Here is a 19,603-nt window from a genome sequence, read left to right on the forward strand (position 1 = left end):
ATCCATCTACCCTTCCACCCACACATCCATCTATTTACCTTTCCTCTCATCCATCCTTCCACTCACTCATCCATCCATCCATTCACCCTTTCACTTATCAGTTCATCAATCCATCCATCAGCTCACTCATCCATCCACCCATTCACTCGCCTGTTATCCACCCTTTCACTCATCCATCCATCATTTCACTCATCCAGCCATCCTTTTACCTGTCCATCTACCCTTCCATCCATACATCCATCTATTTACCTTTCCTCTCATCCATCCTTCCACTCATTCATTCGTCCATTCTTTCTCTCATTATCCATCCCTTCACCCTTTCATTCATCCATTCACCCTTTCACTAATCCATCCAGCCTTCCACCCATCCCTTCACTTACACACCTTTTCACATTTATTATGAGCTGAGCCTTTGTTTGCAGAGTTGCAGGCAGAAGAGGCCCATCAAGGATTTCACCCCTGCTGTAGCTCCTAAAGCAAGGGGTGGGGCGGGGAAGGGCTCACTCCGCCCCTATACATAGGCAATCAGAAAAAGTGGAAGTCATGAGCCATGCATGATGCACAGTGCCAGATGTGAGATAACTGTGACATGGTGTTGTCTCCAGGGCTTTAAGTGGGATGAAAAAACTGGGGGGGTCTCTCCAAAGGGGGTGTTCGATGTAATTAAGGGCATGGCTTAAAACCCTAAGCTAAAAATCTGTGCTTAGCATAGTGTACCGCCCCCGACTGTTATTTTGCTGCTTCTGTCATTGGATCCAGATATTTAAAACAACAAGTAGTGTTACACCTACAAGCGAGAACTATTGGCTTTGTCAATGGTTGACAGTTGCATGAAATAAAAAAGCAGCAAATATGGCTTTGTTGAATATAACATTGAAAATGCGTCAGTTTTAAAATGATCAGACAGTGAAAGACCCATATCCCTTTTTAGGTCCCGCCTGACCCAGCGCATGCGCTAGTCAGGCGAGACTTATTGAGAGGGCTCCAAAAAGTGCTACCAGGCCAGCCTAGAGCTACAGTGCATGTGCGCGGGCGCGCGCCGCGCTTGACCGCGATTACTTTCACTTTCGCGGCCGCTTTGATGTTTGATCGCGATCGCGTTCACTTTCACTTTCGGGACCGCTTGGCATAGCCAATAGGTCTCGCTTTTGGGACCTTATAAGTATTTAGTTGCATGGCTAAACACTTATAACGTCCCAAAAACGAGACCTATTTGGCTATGCCAATGCTTGTTTAAAACTTGTTTCACCACCTTTTCGTGAACTGGATTGTCACATAGCAGCATAGGCGTTTTTGTTAATTTCTTCCATCTGACTGAATGTCCTGCCCTAGACCCAGGCAGTGGAGGCCACCACATGCAGCAAGAGCACGGACTGGCCCATTGTCATTCTGTACGTGGCAATCAGCCGCAGACAGAATGACAATGGGTGGGGTGGGGCTGCTCTTGTGCTCCGAGGAGGAGTGCGAGGCGGCCCCAGAAGGAAGCGGAGACTTGTGTCAGGGGAACAGAGATGTTCCCTGCAATGCTCAAAATTACGGACAAAAGGCGTCTCGGAAAAAGGATCGTCAGGGCAAACGGATGTGAGATCCACATTACGGACGGTCCGTGACATTTACGGACGGTTGGTCACCCTAATACAACTTTTAAAGAATGATGGGAGGTGGGAGGAAGGTTAAACAAAAACAAGATGAGAGGGCGGCGGACGATAGCGGCGACGAGGATTTACGGGGGAGTTAAAGGGCCTGCCTGGTGTAAGCGGAGGGGGGGGTGAAATATTGCATCACGGTGAACTTCTAAAGGTGTCAGGTTTTCTAACCGAAAAGAGGGGCATATTATCAAAGAAACGCAATAAATATCGCATTTCCCGCTTTGTGCGATTCTGTTTAAGGCCGCGTATCGCAGGATTTAATCGCCGAGATATCGCGTTATTATCAATGCATATCCCCACGGCGATTAAATCCTGCGATAGCGGCGTCAAACAGAATCGCGCAAAGCGGGAAATGCGATATTTATCGCATTTCCTTGATAATATGCCCCCTTGCCTCAGCCGTACAATCCACCTGCCATTAAAAGTATGGCTAAATTAGTTTCTGACCAGGCGTGACAAACCCGTGATAACCACGGTTAGTACGGTTTATGTTATCGCTTCGCGGGTTTGCGCGAAGCTTGATAATATTGAGCTGCCGTATCAGCGTGGATTTCCACGGAGAAATGTAAGGGATCACCTACTTTGCGTGTCATTAGCGATATTCAACGCTGACATGCAAAGTGGAGTTTAAAGGGCTGCTTACTCAAGGAAACACGCGTTAGTGGGTCCTTGATGATCGAGAGTTGAAAAAATCGCTGCTTTTCAGCCGAAAAGGGCCGCTAAAGCAGCGAAATTTGGCGTGATAATGTGCCCCAGAGTTGCTAGATGTTTTAGGGATGAAAATCTCTCAGGTGTGGGGGCAGAGCCGAGGAGGGGCAAGAGCCGTGGCCTGCCCTGTTCTCTTTCGCGTGATGTGTTGATGGGAAGTCTCCCGCACACACTCGCAGTGTGTTTCCCAGGGCTTCATTTGAGCTGGTGGTTTACGGTTTTCGGTACTGGCACCTCATTGTCAACACCTGAAGTTAAGGGGTGGCCCATATGAATTAAAAAGAGAGTTTCATGCCTGGCAAAAGGATTTTGCCAGGTCGAACTGGCACTTTAGAGCTGCACACAGACTGCAATGGCAGGCCTGAGACACAGTTTAAGGGGCAACCTATGTGTCAATAAGTGCTTCAGGCCCTCTAGTGGTATTGAATTACAGGCCCTGGGCACATGTTGTACCACTTTGCTAGCGACATATATGTACATTAAGTGTGCAAATAAGACAGTGGCGGCCAAATGCAGGCTAACAAAAGAGACGTCTTTTTGGGCGCGCAGTCTGTGACGCAAGAGGCCGCAACTTTGCTGAGATCCGTGAAGTGCACCTCAATGTATGACGATATTTGGTCGGGGGCTGGGGGTGAGTGAGTTGAAAGCATCTGAGCAGCTACAGACAAAGTTTGAGCTGATCCCGCCCAGGAATTCTAGTATTTATAATTGGCACCTGCCACCTACCCTCCTGGTTGGCCAGAAATGCTGAAGTTAGCCCGCTGGAAAGTAGAGTTGTTAGTAGACATGAATACAGGGGATTTTTCATGCTCGACTGGTCTGAATAGGAGGTCCATGGACCTGTCTGAGGACACTGGCTGGGAGGTGCCTTGATGCACCACCAGGGAGCTGCAGTCCAAGACCCCTACGGCTCATTCAAATAAAAATATGTCACGGAGCATGCGGTAAAAGAAGCAGATTATACGAGTTCATGGGCTCAGTGGCAGAAGGTGGGGTCTGAGGCAGGTGCTCAAAGGGCTTCAGCCCCCCCCCCGTCGTGTGTGGCAGCCAGGCTGAGACAGCATCCTGGGCACACACACAGCCGCACCCGAGTACTTCACAGGTCTTTAAAAGACCACGAGGCTTTGCTGTTTTCACCCCTTCTTAGAGACCTTGCATCTCCACTCTGACTATTGCTTGAAGAAGTAGCCCCCAACCGAAGTTTTTACTGAGCCCCCCCCCCCCACCCCCCCTCGAAATTTTGCTCTAGTGTCGCCTGTGCCTACCAGCGTCCATCACTGGGCGAGCTCGGGTTCCGGGGGTCTCTCACGGAGTCCTCTGAGATGGCCTCTCCTCTCCTTCTATTCAACAGTTACCAGCGGGACCTCCACGCCGACTTTTAAACCCTAAGTGGCCAATGGGCTCGAGTTTTTGGCCACTGAATGCCCCTGAGTGTCTGTGCTGCTCCGCCATGCCCTCTTACCCGGGGTGCCCCTTGTTATCTCCCTGGCCCCTCCCCAGAGTTTGGCGGACTCTGCAGGGCGCCTTCCGTGGACAATCATTAACATGGGCTTGTGAAGGCTCCCGCCCTTTCAGAGAGAGGGGGCATCTCAGGCCAGCTTCAGGGCCGGCCCTGGTGTGATGGCAGCAGGGAGGGGAGCGCACGCACAATGCCCCCCTGACTGCTTCCTCATACCTGCTCCAGCAGAACACATCTGGCCCCCTTCACCCCACAATGTATGTTACTATCGGTGTCCAATCCGACCTGGTGCAGGTGTAAGTGCCAGGGGGCGGGGAGCTGTGTAGTGTTCCTATTCTGTTGTATGTTGAGCTGCTACTTCTGCTGCCACCCCTGCCTGGACATCTCTGTGGAACCTCTGTTTGTACCAGATAGATAGACAGACAGACAGACAGACAGACAGATAGATAGATAGATAGACAGACAGATAGATAGACAGACCGATAGAAAGACAGACAGACAGAAAGATAGAAAGATAGATAGAGAGATAGAGAGGGAGAGAGAGCGATAGATAGATAGATAGATAGATAGATAGATAGATAGATAGATAGATAGATAGATAGATAGATAGATAGATAGATAGATAGATAGATAGATAGATAGATAGATAGATACACAGACAGACAGACAGACAGACAGACAGACAGACAGACAGATAGATAGATAGATAGATACCATTTGTAGTGGAGCCTACCTGTGTAAGGGACTTCTGTATTTCTATAAATTGCCTCCTGGGGTATTTCATGGTTTGGTGAGGCAGCATTGGGGCTGCGGTGTAGGAGGATTCAAGGCACCGGGCTGTGGTCCTTATTCCCCCGTATGACTGGTCTGCAAGGCCGGAGGTGTCGCTCACAGTGTAACGCGGCTCGCGCGCTGGTGCCAGGCTCCTTTCCATGACACCGAGGCTCTCAGTCCACCAGTCATCATCGGGCGCTGACGCTGTGTGGACTGAAGCTGCAAGGAGGGGGAGGGGCTGTGAGGCGGCACTCTGGCAATGACCTATGACTCCCAGGAAGCCACGAAGAGCGCGCGCCAGCAGACAGCTCAGATTATTGGGTTCATGGAGTCATCTACCAAGCTATCCTGCTGCGTGCTGCTGCCCCCGGACCCACCTTCTACATTCGAGATCTCCTCGTGACCCCCCGCTGTTTCCAGGGAAGTATTCTGAATGTTGTGTCTTTGAAGATGAGAACAAACTATAAACTGATGTTTGAAACACTGGGGTTACATTCAATTCAATTCAATAGTTCTTTATTCGATGGTTAAAAATCATCATAAAAGAGTACACATATATGCGGTTAAAACAGTATTAAATCAGTATACAGAACATTGAATGAATCTATGTACATGCAAATAAATCATTGTTCACATACAATCCTCATGGATAGCTTCCTGAGACTAACAGTTTGACGAATCTACAGTCTTCATGATTAATGCTGGCCTCTTGATACTCTGAGTCTAAGTGCAAATTTCAAAAAACTTATCACCGCACATAGTGTTAACGGGTCACTAGCCCTTTGTAAAAAGGTCAATGCCTCCTTGGCTCGAGTAAATCTTGTCTTTTTCAAAATGTCTTTTAAAAATTCTTCGTCTTGGGATGGTATAAATGGGACATAGAAGTACAAAATGAAGGGTGTCCTGCGGAGACTTATTGTCGCAGCCGCAGGCACCCTTCTGGTCAATTGATTTACTAAAACCTGCTGGTTCAGCTAATAAATAAGATAAAAAATTGAGCCTAAAACGTGACATTAAAAACCTCTCTTGAGCATTATAAAGGACACAAAGGTACGGTTCCATCCCGACAGTGGTTTCAAGCCTACTATAGGTGCTCACAGTGGGTTTGCTCCCTTCTAGCCTACTCCTGGCCAATACTCTTAGTTCCAAAAAAATTCTCTTTAATTTAGGCTTGTCCTGAGCATTGATCAATAAGGGGTTTAGGTACAGCTCTTGGTAACCCATATTTTCTAAGGTAGTCTTAACATAATTGATCCATGGAATTTTCAGATGTTTGTCTCTGTTCAGGCAATCTTGTATGATCAACCTGCTCAGTGCAGCATCAGGGTTTGACCATATTTTAAGCCATGCCAGGATTGGTCTGAGCTTGATCAGATCCTCTAAATAGGGTCTTCCAAGTTCTTTATGGGCAATAAAATCTGGTGTGCAGTTGGGGACTTTCAATATTGAACGAAATATTTTATTTTCTTCCCTTTGTAAACCATCCAAATTTATAAATCCCCATACTTCTGAGCCGTACATAGTTTTTGGGCAACACATTGAGCCGTACAGGTTCATTGTTTGTTCTGGACACCAGCGGCCGACTTTCCTCCCGTAACCAGAAATTGCACCAAAGGACGCCACCAATTTTCCACACCTTTCTTGCACAAGAGGTGTGAATTTTAAAGACTCATCAAAAAGCACCCCTAGATAAGAAAATGTTTGCACCCTTTCAAGTATGTGGGTGCCGATTCTGTAGGTGAAACCAATCCGTGGCTTGTGGCCTGCTGTCATTACATATGATTTTTTTAAATTGACAGACAGGTCTATTGCCTCCATAAATTGGACGAACCCATCAATGAGAATCTGCAAGCTTTTCGGGGTCCGTGCCAGGAGCACCGCATCGTCTGCGTACAACAGCATTGGGATGTTACGTGTCCCTACCCTTGGACAATCTACATTTAAATTATTAAGCGATTGTTCCAAGTTATTAATATACAGCGAAAACAAAAAAGGGGCTAATATGCATCCCTGCCTCACCCCACTTGTGCAGCTAAAGGATTCTGTCAATCCCCCATCTTTGTTATACCGGACCCGTGCGGAGGTTTCTCTGTGCAATTCCCTCAATATATGGATTATCCCAGGGTCGATTCCGAGTTGGCTCATCATTGCCCATAGCTTATTCCTATTGACATGGTCAAATGCAGCGGCCAAGTCCATGAACCCCAAATACATAGCTTCATTGCTGGTTTTGGTGTACTTTGCTATCAGCATGTATAGGTTCAGGCATTGGTCGCTAGTGGACCTGCCGGTCCGAAAGCCATACTGAGCATCTGAAATGATATTTTTGTCCTCGGCCCACTCGGTCAATCGATTCAGGATTACTCTTCCCAGGACTTTGGCAGTAACATCTATCAAGGAAATGGGACGGTAGCATTGGGGGTCATCTTTGTTGCCTTTTTTAAAAATAGGTACTATAATGGCCGTTGACCAAGACCGGGGCAAACCGACCATTGTAGTTGCGTTTAATACTCTAGTTATAATGGGGGCCCATAGATCCACCTGACTCAAGAACAGGTCTGGGGGGATCCCATCTGGGCCCGGGGCTTTATTTTTAGTAAGACCCTCGATGCCCATTCTAATCTCTTCCAGGGAGAATACCACCCGATTGCACGCTAAATTCATCCCCCTCTCCTTTGTTGAATTCTCCTCCCCGTGGTTATACAGGCCCTCAAAATGAGCAATCCACTGTTCTGGGAGAATGTTTGATGCAACCTCAGGGGCGTTGTTATCTTGAAAACAAGGGGAGTTTATTAATCTCCAAAATTCTGTAATATCCCTATTTTCAGAGGCCTCCCTCAAGGCCGCCCATGCTTCCCCCTGCAGTGTAACTTTCCGTCTTTTTAACTCCTTCCTATATGTTAACCTACATGTTTTGACTACTGCTTGGTCCCTTGGTGTTCCGCTTAGGGCCATTTTTAGGTTCTTCAGTGCATGTGTACAACCCCTATCAAACCATTTTGGTGAGTTGAAATGAGTTTTCTTAGGGGCCTTAACCAACAATAGCTCATCCACCAGACCCGTTATTTGTCCAAACAGTTTTATAAGGCCAGACCCTACCACCAAGGGGTCTAAGGACTCATCAATAAAAGACTTGGCTCTTTCCATCAGGGATTTGTAGAATCTAGCCCCGTCTATTTTTGCCCACTTGAGTCTTCTACCCTGGGCTGTAACACATTCAATAATACCATCCACAGACTTAATCTTTTGCTTACCCTGGTGCAGGAGCTCCATAACCAAAGGGTTATGGTCGCTAAACGGACTCCACTCGATTTCTACTTTAGTAATCCGATTTTTTAGGCCTCTCGAGACAAAAATATAGTCTATGTAGGACGAGCACCCTCTCCCTTTAAAAGTAGGGGGGAGTGTGCCATCCGGTCCCAAAGGCATCATGTCAACAGTGTGCTCGAGGTCGTATGAGTGAATCAACTTACCCCATTCAATGCCACTAAGGGAGTGGCTGAAATGGGGACCTTTTTCTATAGGACATATTGACCAGTTAGCACTGATCGGAAACAACCCCGGGCATAAGTGACAATTCAAGTCACCCATTACTAATATCCAAGGGGCCACAGCGCCATGAAGCGGGAGCAAGTTCGAGTTTCAGTCTAGCATCCAGTTCCCTCATAATAGTAAAGTCATTTTCCGGAAGAATGGCATTATACACATTGAACAAAACAAGACCCAACCCTTTATTACTGAATCTCAGGGCCTGAGTGTTCCATGCGAACCAATCCACCATAGACCATTTGCCTTCTATGTTTAGATCAATATATATGATCAGACCACCCTTAGCCCTACCTGAGGGGGTTTTTTGTGCAGGCGTAAAAAAACATTTATAACCGACCATATGAAGGTGGGAATTATCCAAAGCCCAGGTTTCTTGTAAGCAAATTATATGGAAATGGGCCATATATTGTCGCCATTCCTTGTTGTTAAATTTCCCAGCAATGCCTGCTATATTCCACGAGATAATTTTCAGACCCTCTTTCTCAGTAGTGACGGGCCCTACCGCTACCGTTTCTAGAGCGGTGATAGCCCGCCCCCCTTTCTTTCTGGGGGATTGTTTCTGCAAAACACTATCCTGATGTCTTGATTCTGTGACTATGATTCCTGTCCCTGAGGGTGTATGTACACAAACCCCAGAGAGAGGGTCTAGGATTCCTGGGGTGTTTGCTAAGATCCTGCACCCACCTCCCCCCGGTGATGACTGCCCATCTTCATTGGTCAAACCATGTCGGGGAGGGGTTCCTTCTATCCGGTCTACCTGATCAGGTGTAATCTGTTCCATGTCAGCTTGTACTAGGGATAAGTGTGAATTAAATAGTCAGTCAATCTCCTCTAGTGACCTTAGTGGGGCAAACCTATTTGCCCAACATGAGTGTCTTCCTTCCCAGAAGCCTGTCGTTTGTCGAGGAAAATTTAGACCTCCATTTAAACCAAGATTTCGTCCCTCCACACCTCTCCCTGCATTGTGCTGTCCCTCTTTTAACACCTGCTGCCTCGAATAGAAATAGCTAAGTGACAATGGCCTTATACGCGTCATGCATCTGGGTGGTGCCTGGCTCAGAATATGCTCAACCACCCACCTGTCTCTAAAATTAGCAATAATGCAGTTTCCCTCGATATTTTTAGGCCCACTCCCTATCCAATTCACTCGTCTAACCAAGAGAATTTCCCCATCCTGGTTATTGGATATTGGTCTGTTTTGATTGAGCCAAAAAATAAGTTTATTTTTTAACTCCTGGTGGGATTCTTTCTGGGCCTCTTTTAATTCTGGGACCCCGGCAAAAACAACAACCAGCGGGCACGCCTCAGGAGGAAGATTTATGGTGGGGAATCTCCTGTGTGTTAGTGTGGACCTATCTTCGTTGGTGACTGCATTATTTATGGGGTCAGCAGGGGGTTGAGACTGTTTGTCCGGCTTCTGTTTGCCTGGTCCATTGTTGGAGCACGATTCGCACTCACTAGATTTGTCTTTACTGAGCGCTTGTCCATGGGGAACCGGTGCATCATGGATTTGTGCAGATATTGTTTGTACATTCCTGCTTTCACTAAAATTATTCACCCTTTGTATTACTGAATTAGACTCTAGGATGCTAATGGGGTTACTTGAAGCACCTGGTGAGCTACCTTTTGTCACTCTATTCTTTAATTCGCTTAAGATTTTGTCCAGCCTACTTGTCACCGGCTTCAGCTGATTAATAACCAATATTTCTAACTGGGCCTGTAGGTCTGACATAATCTTATTTAACCAAATTGGGGGATCTACTTGAGGAGATGTCTGTGTGGCTCGGTCAGTCCTAATAAAATTTCTGCTGGGTAGATTGGTATGAGTGATTACACTATTTGTATTCTTGCGCTTTTTTTGAGCGCATTTCTTCTTTTTGTGTACAATAGCGCGTTTGGTGGGGCCTTGAACCTCCTTGTTGTTAATGGAGATGGATTGGGCACATGAAATATCCCTCTCGCTAGTTTCTAGGGGGCTAGGGGGTGAGATTAGCACAACCTCCTGCTCTTGATCCTGTGTGGTTAGGAGAGGATCAAAGTCAGGGGTTAAAGACAAGCGCCTCTCAGTGCGCTCAATTTCACTTGACACGACCCCTAGCGCTCTTTTTAGCATGCGATCAATGGCAGTAGGCTGCATAATAACAGGGTATACAGAACTAATATCCTCTTTATGTGCCAGAGAAGCCTCGGCTATACTACGCTTTGCTCTTGACGAGCGTGTCAGAGTTTTGCCTGCCATACTTCCCCCTAATGCAGATCAGTGCCTATGCAACTCTCGTGATTTATTTAGTTCGCCCACCCACTGCCACGCTATCACTTGTGCCTCACAAAAACAGAGTTATAGCGTAGTGAACCTCTCAACCTCTTGACACAGCTTTCATAAATAATAGACCCAGCATCTGCTTCTAGTCCAATGTTACAGTCACAGGAGAGTGAAGTAATGTCTATCCTCTATTACCCCGATGTCACACCACTCATCACTCACATGTAGGTGACCGGGGAGAGCTGATCAGGGGGGTGGCCCGGCCCGGCCTCCTTAGGCCCCTGACGGCCACAGACGGCCCGCCCTCTGCCCGGGCTCAGCCCGTAGCCGCCCGCGCGCGTCCCGCGACGCGGAGGGAGCCTCCGAAGATGTAGCGCCTCCGGGCGCGCTTTTCCGCCGGAAGTGGGCGGGCTGAAGGGGAATGCTGGGTGCTGTAGTCTCCCCCTACGGCGGCCTCTAGGAACAGGAGGCGGCGGGGAAGACAAACTGCCACAGAGCTCTGGGGCCAGGTAGGTGCTGTGTGGTGCTGCTGGGCTCCGATTCTGAGCAAAGACCCCCCGCTCCACCGAGGGAGCCTCCGAAGATGTAGCGCCTCCGGGCGCGCTTTTCCGCCGGAAGTGGGCGGGCCGAAGGGGAATGCTGGGTGCTGTAGTCTCCCCCTACAGCGGCCTCTAGGAACAGGAGGCGGCGGGGAAGACAAACTGCCACGGAGCTCTGGGGCCAGGTAGGTGCTGTGTGGTGCTGCTGGGCTCCGATTCTGAGCAAAGACCCCCCGCTCCACCGAGGGAGCCTCCGAAGATGTAGCGCCTCCGGGCGCGCTTTTCCGCCGGAAGTGGGCGGGCCGAAGGGGAATGCTGGGTGCTGTAGTCTCCCCCTACGGCGGCCTCTAGGAACAGGAGGCGGCGGGGAAGACAAACTGCCACGGAGCTCTGGGGCCAGGTAGGTGCTGTGTGGTGCTGCTGGGCTTTAAAGAAACAGGGAAACCCCCTTGAAGTGAATTATTTCACATATAATTTATAAGTGTCTTGTACAAGATATTAAAGTTTCAGTAAGCCCGCACAACTATCAGGATTCGGGTTCAACAGGAGGTAAACAGCAGTGGTAATTTAAGTCGAGTAGAAACTACCACAAAAGAGTGGGTGGTGAGTGGTCTGAGGCAGGAATCCAAACACAGGGAGGAACATTAGTGGACGTGTATGTGTGACCTCAGATTCCACACCTTGTGAATATTCCCCCGGTGAAAGTCCAGATCCAGAAACCCTTTTCTAGCAATTCTTTATGTGTTGACAGGTGGTATCTTATAGATGTGTGTTGGATCCGTCCCATCCCTGATGTGATATCAGACCCCTATATATGTGCTCCATCCGCTGGCTGATGCCTGTCCTTTTTAGGTCAAGCCTGGGCAGCGCATGTGTTGCTCTGCGGGGCATGCTGTATTGAGGTAGGGACTTGATGCTCCGCCCACTCTCTGCCCACATTTTTCATTGGCTTGTGTCATTATCCACTGTTAACTGTGGCTCTTCATTGGTCAAAAGGCTTAGTAGTCCCTCCTTAGTACCACCTTGTCTCATTTTGTAACCTCCCATGGCGACACCCCCTGTTACGTGTGTTGTTACTCAGTAGGCTTTAATTACAGCCTCCGAGCACTATTTTCTCAAAATAGCTCAGTCCGCTGGACACGCTCTCTTTTAACGCTTTTCAAAAATTTTTAGCACGCATTTGCAATGTAATAGGTCTCACATTCGCACAAGTTTAAGCTATTGGCATTGTAAATGACAATGCCTTTTATTTATCAGTTTTATAAACAACACATAAATAAAAGGCATTGTCATTACCAATGCCAATAGCTTAAACTCTCATAAATGCGAGACCTATTGTTATGAAAATGCTTGTTTTCTGAGTCTTCTGACGCAGATCTGGAGAGTCTCGAATTCTGTCAATCTGACAGTATTTATTCCCTCAGACTTTCCATCAGAGATTGCAGATAGGTTTCCCCCTAAAACTACAGGGTTTAGGCTGTGTCGAGACCCATGACCTCTGTCTTTAGTGTCTTGGATCCAAACAGAACTCAGTGTCATGTGAGTGCTGCATGAAGATGAATCGCTGGGCCATCTGTGACAGCAAAGCAAAACTCGCTGCTCTGAACTTCATAAGAAGTCAAAGTCTAGGACTCAGACGAGCTCTAGCTCCCAAAGCCAAAGCCACTTCCGGGACTAGTCGTCATCAAAGTTTCTAGCATCTGGGAGGCAAAAAACCTCAAAGAAACACAAGCGTTGGAAACATGTGTTTCCATTGGCCTGGTTCTAGCACCATTCAGAGTTGGGCAATGCTCCAGGCACCACTAGGCTGGGGAAGTTCCCCCTCTTCAGAACCAATCCCAGCGCTGATTCTGATACGGGTTAACTTCCCCAGCCGTTGATAACGCCACAACAGCTCCAAGAGCTGTAATAGTCCTTAGACACCATCTTTGGTGCCCAACTGGGTCCCTCTACCTCACATTTTGGCCTAATCTTGGATTACCACTAGGGGATCTATATCTATCCTCGATGTCAACTGTGTCACTCGGCCTCGATCCAAGGACAGCCCCTTTCTCCAGAACAGTGTCGCCAACTCCGGATCTGTCGCAATGGCCAATGCTGCCTTTGGAGCTGCAACCAAAGCCACAAATCCGACTCCTGACACCAGCACCAACATCGCCAAAGCCTGAACTGGATCTATAGTCTTATTAGAATCTGAAGCCTGAACCGCCCGCAATAGTACACCCATTCGGACCCACTATTGTAGGCTCCTCACGATGATGACGATGATGATGACGATGTAGAAGACAGTACCTATTATGATTCTTTTGCTGATGGGAACATATTTGATGCCTGCAGGAGGCCAGTGACTAAACCCCTCCCCAGTCATTGGCCTGTCCTTCGCAAACTCAGGCACGGCAACTGGCATTAGATCTCACCCTTCCCTCAACGGAGGTGAAACTTAATGCTCTCACTGAGGTCCTCAACCTCGGGTAAAGCAAAAAAAACTATGTTACCTTTCAATGGGGCCCTCATTGAGGTGCTAGTGGGTACCTAGACAAAGAGGGGATTTTGTCTTACAGTAAATACGTATTGCCTCATGGGCGGATATTCATATGCGTTATGGAACAGAGTGGCAGACATCTTGCTAGCTGCCCCAAAAGACATCCAGCCCACCCTGGAATGCCTAATGGCAGAGGGCCAGGACACAGCAAAATATTCTATATGTTCAGGCGTAGACACGACTGACTGCCTGGGTAGGGCAGTCAGTACCCGCATGGTGCTGCAGCACCATGCTTTGATTTTCTCAACGGGCTCCTCATCATATGTCTATCAGTCCCTCATGAACATGATCTTCGATGGCTCTAGGCTGTTTGGAGCAAAGGCGGGCTCAGCCTTATAAAGATTTAACGAGAGCAAAGTTACTGCTCACAATCTGGGTCTTGCTCCACCTTTTTGGCAGACATCACAAAAAGAAAGTTCCAATGCACACTTCCACAGCAACAGGTCTCCCAATCCTTTAAAGGTAGAGGCAGGGGATCAGGTCAACAGAGCCCAGGACCCCAGGACCAACATTCTAGCTTAATACCAGCCTCCTCTTCTGCAGCAGCCTCAAACCAACTTTTCACCTCCCTCTGCAACTCACAATTGCCCAATGGGAAGGCATGTCTCCTTTTATCTCCCCAGGTGAAGGAACATCACATCCGACGATTAGGTGCTGCAAATCGTGGAACACAGTTATTCCCTACCCTCTCAAGCCCATCCACCAGATATGCCACCCACACCGCAACTCCTCCCGGAGAAACACGTGTCCATACTCTGCAGAGTGATTCAAGCTCACTTGTACAACGGAGCGATAGAGAGGGTGCCAGCATCAGAGATCGGGTCTGGCTGTTACTCCCATTATTTCCTGGTGCAGAAAAAGGACAAAAGCCCTAGCCTCATCCTCAATTTATGCTCTCTGAACTTCTTCTTTAGGAATTACAAGCTCAAGATGCTCATCTGGGCCTAAGTCCTGTCAGCCCTGGATCCAGGAAACGGAATGATGGACATTGCATCTATAGGACACATTTTCCACATGCCCATACTGCAGTCTTACAGACGGTACTAGGTAAGCCACAATTGCTTTCACTTTACCGAGCTCCCCTTTGCCTCATCACTGCACCTAAGGTGTTCACGAAGGTAATGATCGCAGCCCAACTGCGGAGGGTGGGAATACCAGTCTTTCCATGTCTTGATGACTTGCTACTAAGGGTGACCACATCTCATGCAGTTGTAAGCCACCTTCAGACAACAGACGACCTGTTGACATCGTTGGATTTCATCATCAGCATGCCAATGTCACACCTGACTCCTTTATTGGAGCCATCATGGATGCGGTGCCCTTTTGAGCCTCCCTCTGCCTCAAACAGTCTAGGATTTTCAGCCAGTGACGTAAGCCTCAGAAAGAGTAACTCTGAGGCTTATTGGCCTCTTGGTCTCCTGCATCCTGCTTGTGGGCCACATCAGGTGGCATATACGGGCTCTGCAGTGAGACCTACAGACCCAGTAGGCTCAGCATCAAGGGGGCCTATCTGAGCCCATCAAGGTGTCAAAGTTGACAGCAAAAGACCTGCAGTGGCGGCTGCTAGACTGCAAATGCAGCATTCCTGTCAAAGGTAGTAACACCCTAAACACATAGAGAAATCCATCACCTTGCCGAACTTCTATGCATTGCATTGCCCAATGCCCAATGCCCAATGCCCAATCACTACATTCAGGAAGAACAACTCCACCGTACAGACCCCAAAAAGGCCCTGAGTTTCTACGTTGACCGAGTCAGATATTGCCAACAGGCTAACCATCTTTTCATCTGTTTCCCTGGAGTGACAAAGAGCAAACTAGTGCAAAAGAGAACAATCTCCTGAAGGATTGTGGTATGCATCAAGATCTGCTATGGGCTAGATAAAAAGCAATTCCCAGAAGGATTGGTAGTCATTCCACCAGAGTGAAGTCTGTCACTACTGCGAGAGCGAACGGTGTGTCCGTTACGGACATTTACCAGGCAGCTACATAGGTGTCCCTTCACACATTCACAAGAAACTTGCCTGGACAGCCAGGTCCGGCGGGACAGGCACTTAGCTAAAGCTGTCCTGCAGGATTTCCTGGTCTGAGCCACTCCACAGATCCTCCACTGGGGGTTACTGCTTTAGTATCTATTCACTTGGCGAGGAGCCTGCGGTTATAAGTCTCTATCACAAGCCCAAGTTTACTTACCTTCGGTAATGGCGTTTCTGGTCGGGACTGTATTTACCTGCAGATTCCTCACGGATTCTCCCATCCTGCCCGTTTTGTGGAATGTTCTCATTCAGTCCATCAATAAGACCCGAAATCTGGAAGTCCGCACACTGCCATAATCAAAAATCTGATTGGATCAGTGACATTATATTGATCCAATAAATATTGAGAACAAGAAATATCTGAAATGAAATATAGAGAACAAAAATATCAGCTCTGAGTACATAACTATAAAAATCACTAATATCGAGCACACAAATGTTGTTAACACAAATATAAATTTTTACATGTATTAATAAAACAAATATTGGAATTATCATGATATCAACTACAAAATTATCGTCAAAATACTAATAAATTCAGTAAAATATGCCAAAAGCTCTATTTTTCCATATAACAATTACTTTAAAAAATCCTAAACATATAAAAAATTCTATAATTAAATAAAAATATATCACGTCACCCAAAACTTAAATATTAACCCTATAAAAACAGTACACTTATAATATATACAAGAAATATACCTAAAACATTATTAACTATAAACATTTAAATAAAAATCACATATAAAATATTATATCAAAACAAATAAATTCCTATTTAAATAAATACAATTATATATATAATGCCACTAAAAGAAAACATAAATTAGCATTTACCAAACAAACATCTAACTGCTAAAAAAAATTACAATCATAATAAACCAACCAATAAAATAACACTATAAACAACTTTAATAATCTAACAACTTAGACCATTAAGAAATATATAAAATGCACACCAAACAAAGCAAACATTTACTTCGTAAACAACAAGCTTTGCAAGAGGAGGAAACTGCCGGATTCTAACTACAAGCAATTATAGATGAAAATATACATTTCTACAACTACATATGCAAGTAAGCAGTGCTTAATTTGAGCTGGTGGTTTCCGGTGCTGAGCACTGGCACTTAGTCATCAACACTGGCGCTTTTCATGAGCACGTGTTACAGACACATTCATTTATGATAGGCTCTGGGGGCCTGATTTATGAGCTTTTGCTGTAGGGCAGCACCACAGGTCTTTCTGCTGCGCTGCTGTACGGCAAAAGAAAAGGGCAGGAATGTGCCGTAGCTATCAATTACGGTGCACTTCTTTCTTTTTCCCCAGTGCTGGTGCACAATGGGCTGCCGTGCACCAACGCAGGCACCCTTGCACCATTGTGCAAGGGTGCCTGCATTGCTGGGATGGTTGTTTTCATGCAGGAAGGTAAACCTTCCTGCACAAAAATAATCACAAAAGGCGTTTTCCTCTTTCTATGTGTGCTGTAGAATATAGCACACACAGAAAAGGAAAAACAAGGAGAAATAAAGATATTTCTCCTTGTTGTTCCGTTCCTTACGCCTCCTCAGGGGTGGTATAAGTTTTTGGCGCTGCCTCAGAGTTCCGATTTCTCATAAATCTGGGGCAGAGTCAAAAAGACATGGATGTTGCTGGAAATGTGCCCAGCAACACCCATTGCACGCCCCTTTAACGCAGAAAACTGCGTTAAAGGGAACAATATTTACGAGGCAGCATTAAGCCACAAAAAGTAGAGCAGGCTTCTGCGCCACGGACCGTCACAAAAAGTTATGTTCCAGTGGCGCAAGGGGCCTCATAAATGGTACCCTGGGAAATGAAGTCATTTGCCTGAGAATCACAGGGTGTTGAGCCGACGCCGAGACATGAACCTTGTTCCCCAGCTCTTTCATGGCTAGTAGTTGGTTCTGTTTTAGGTAGCGCTCACAGGAGAAATGGGCTGGTGCAACCTGCCTCCTAAAAAGAGCCCCAGCGCTTATTTGTTTTCAAATTAACCACTGCACGTAAGTAAATCTAACATTTAAACTTCTGGTTGTAATGGCACATGATCCCGAGTAGAGGGAGGGTGGTAGGCACATGCCACTAGAAAGATTGGCTCATTATGGGCTTGAGGTTCCACCAAGATCTCGTGCTTAGCCAGAGCTTTCAGTGGCTCGCCCACCTCTAGAGTTGGACAGGGGCGGCTCCTCCGCAACAGCGGAAGAGCGTCGCCCCACTGGCTCCGAGCCAGCTGCTAAAAAATTAAACAGTATTTCATTATTGTTTTACTGTTAAGCTGCTGGCTCAGCAGGCATGTGCTGGGAGGGGGGCATGACCGACGAATGGGAGGGGGAGGAGGAGTGCTACGTGCACTCCCTAAATGCTCATGTGTTTTTGGCCAGCTGAGTCAGGGTGACCAAAACACATAAGCGCATTTAGGTTTCTCTAACCCGACTGTATTTAACAGCTGATTTAGAGAAATCCCACAGACACCCTGACCTGAGCAGAGCGCCTTCCCTGCCTGCTCAGGCCAATCCCGGTGCTAAGTTGAACTTCTTTTATTTAAAAAAAAAAAAAAATGATTATTATTTTCTCTCCCCCCCATGACCTCCCCGAGCTCCCCCCCACATCCCCTCCCCCCGCCTGCCACTTTTTTTATGTGGCGGCAGCCACTGGAATTAGATAGCTAAAAAAGAGGGTGATATTTGCAAACTGGGCCGGTTTTGAAGTTGTAAAGACACGCTTTATAATTGTTTTGCAAGTGTGGAAGACTGTGTGGATTTGAGCTTGCTGCAGGCAATGTTTGTTTTATTATCAAGGAACTCTGCAGTGAAAACCGGCCAAGCACCATAAAACAGGCCTACAAAGAGCCAAATAAACTGGCCCACACACGGAACTGCTAGACCAGTCTGTCGGGCACTGTCTGATTGCCCTATAGGTCAGTCCCAATCTGCACCTAACAACTTGTCATCCAGCTCCATTGTAACATTTTATAAAACGTCTTTGACCTGGCTGAACTTCATGGACATACGAACAAGGAATCTTTCCGGCTTCTTACACTGCTGCACATTGTTTTTTGTATTTCGTCTCTTTGCTTCTTCAGTTGCATACTACAAATCAAGTACAGAACAAGATTGTGTACCGGTGGAGATTGTCCAATGCTCCATTTCTTGAGTTACATTTTAGGTATCATATTTGTAAGTTACATTTTACTATGCCCGTGGGACCGTCACCAATAGGCCATCGGTGGGGGTCCAACCAACAGACAGCCCTTCAGGTCGACCGCCGCATTATGATGCAGGCAGTCAGACCCTTGACTGTCATGGCACAGACTGCCACCTTCAACAGGATCTACAGATCCCTGCAGGGCAGCGGTCGGAATCGTGATCCTGAATGGAGGCGGTGCCTGAGTAGGGTTACGAAGTCCCTTTTCGACTGTTTGCTCATGGCAGTCCCACCGTCATGTACAGGTAGCCAGAAAAGTACTTTGGGGGCCCCAACCAGGGCCCCGTCCTCCATGGGCCATTGTAATGTGGCCCTGGGGGCACATGTTGTGCCCTCATGCACATTCATGCACCTGTGTGCCAGATACACAGTGATTTAATGTGCACAAAGTGCTCAATAACACTGTGGTTTGCGCTGCGGCCCTTTTCCAAGGCAGCAGCACAAACCATAGTGTTGTTGAGCACTTTTCGCCCCCCGACGGGCACATTGTAATTGGGCGGTGGGACCACCAAAGTCTTGTTGGGCAGTCCCCTGCCCACGGCGATGCCATTCCAATGAGCCCTTAATTTTTTATGTTATATATTAGGAAAGGTTTTGTTGTGTTTGTAAGAGAATATGGTGGGAAGCTATTTAAATAGTACTAAATTAATAATTATTAATTAATTAATTAATAATTTTATGATTCATTACTTGATATGTTAAATGTGTTTATTGTTTATTTTAATTACATTTTAATTCTTGGCTGTAATCTATAGGAATATTATGTGGCATTTTAATTAAATTATTAATATTTGTTTTAATTGATGATAATCATTAAAAACAATATGTAATTTGTTTACTTTTATTTTTAAATTTAGATATATAAT

At 46.8% G+C, this 19,603-nt stretch overlaps 1 protein-coding gene across 1 annotated transcript in view; it reads right to left on the bottom strand.

The window, feature by feature from the left end:
* LOC146863661 (long-chain-fatty-acid--CoA ligase ACSBG2-like) overlaps window positions 1–3,842 on the bottom strand; it is a 570,849-nt gene extending 567,007 nt beyond the window's left edge. The window contains exon 1 of the mRNA XM_085627754.1: window positions 3,623–3,842. Within this exon, the coding sequence (XP_085483880.1) occupies window positions 3,623–3,632 (10 nt within the window). The 5' untranslated portion in view covers window positions 3,633–3,842. The remainder of the gene's footprint in view (window positions 1–3,622) is intronic.
* Between the last annotated feature and the right edge of the window lie 15,761 nt (window positions 3,843–19,603).

The sequence above is a fragment of the Triturus cristatus genome, chromosome 2_1 (genome assembly GCF_964204655.1).
Source record: "Triturus cristatus chromosome 2_1, aTriCri1.1, whole genome shotgun sequence".
Taxonomy (NCBI): domain Eukaryota; kingdom Metazoa; phylum Chordata; class Amphibia; order Caudata; family Salamandridae; genus Triturus; species Triturus cristatus.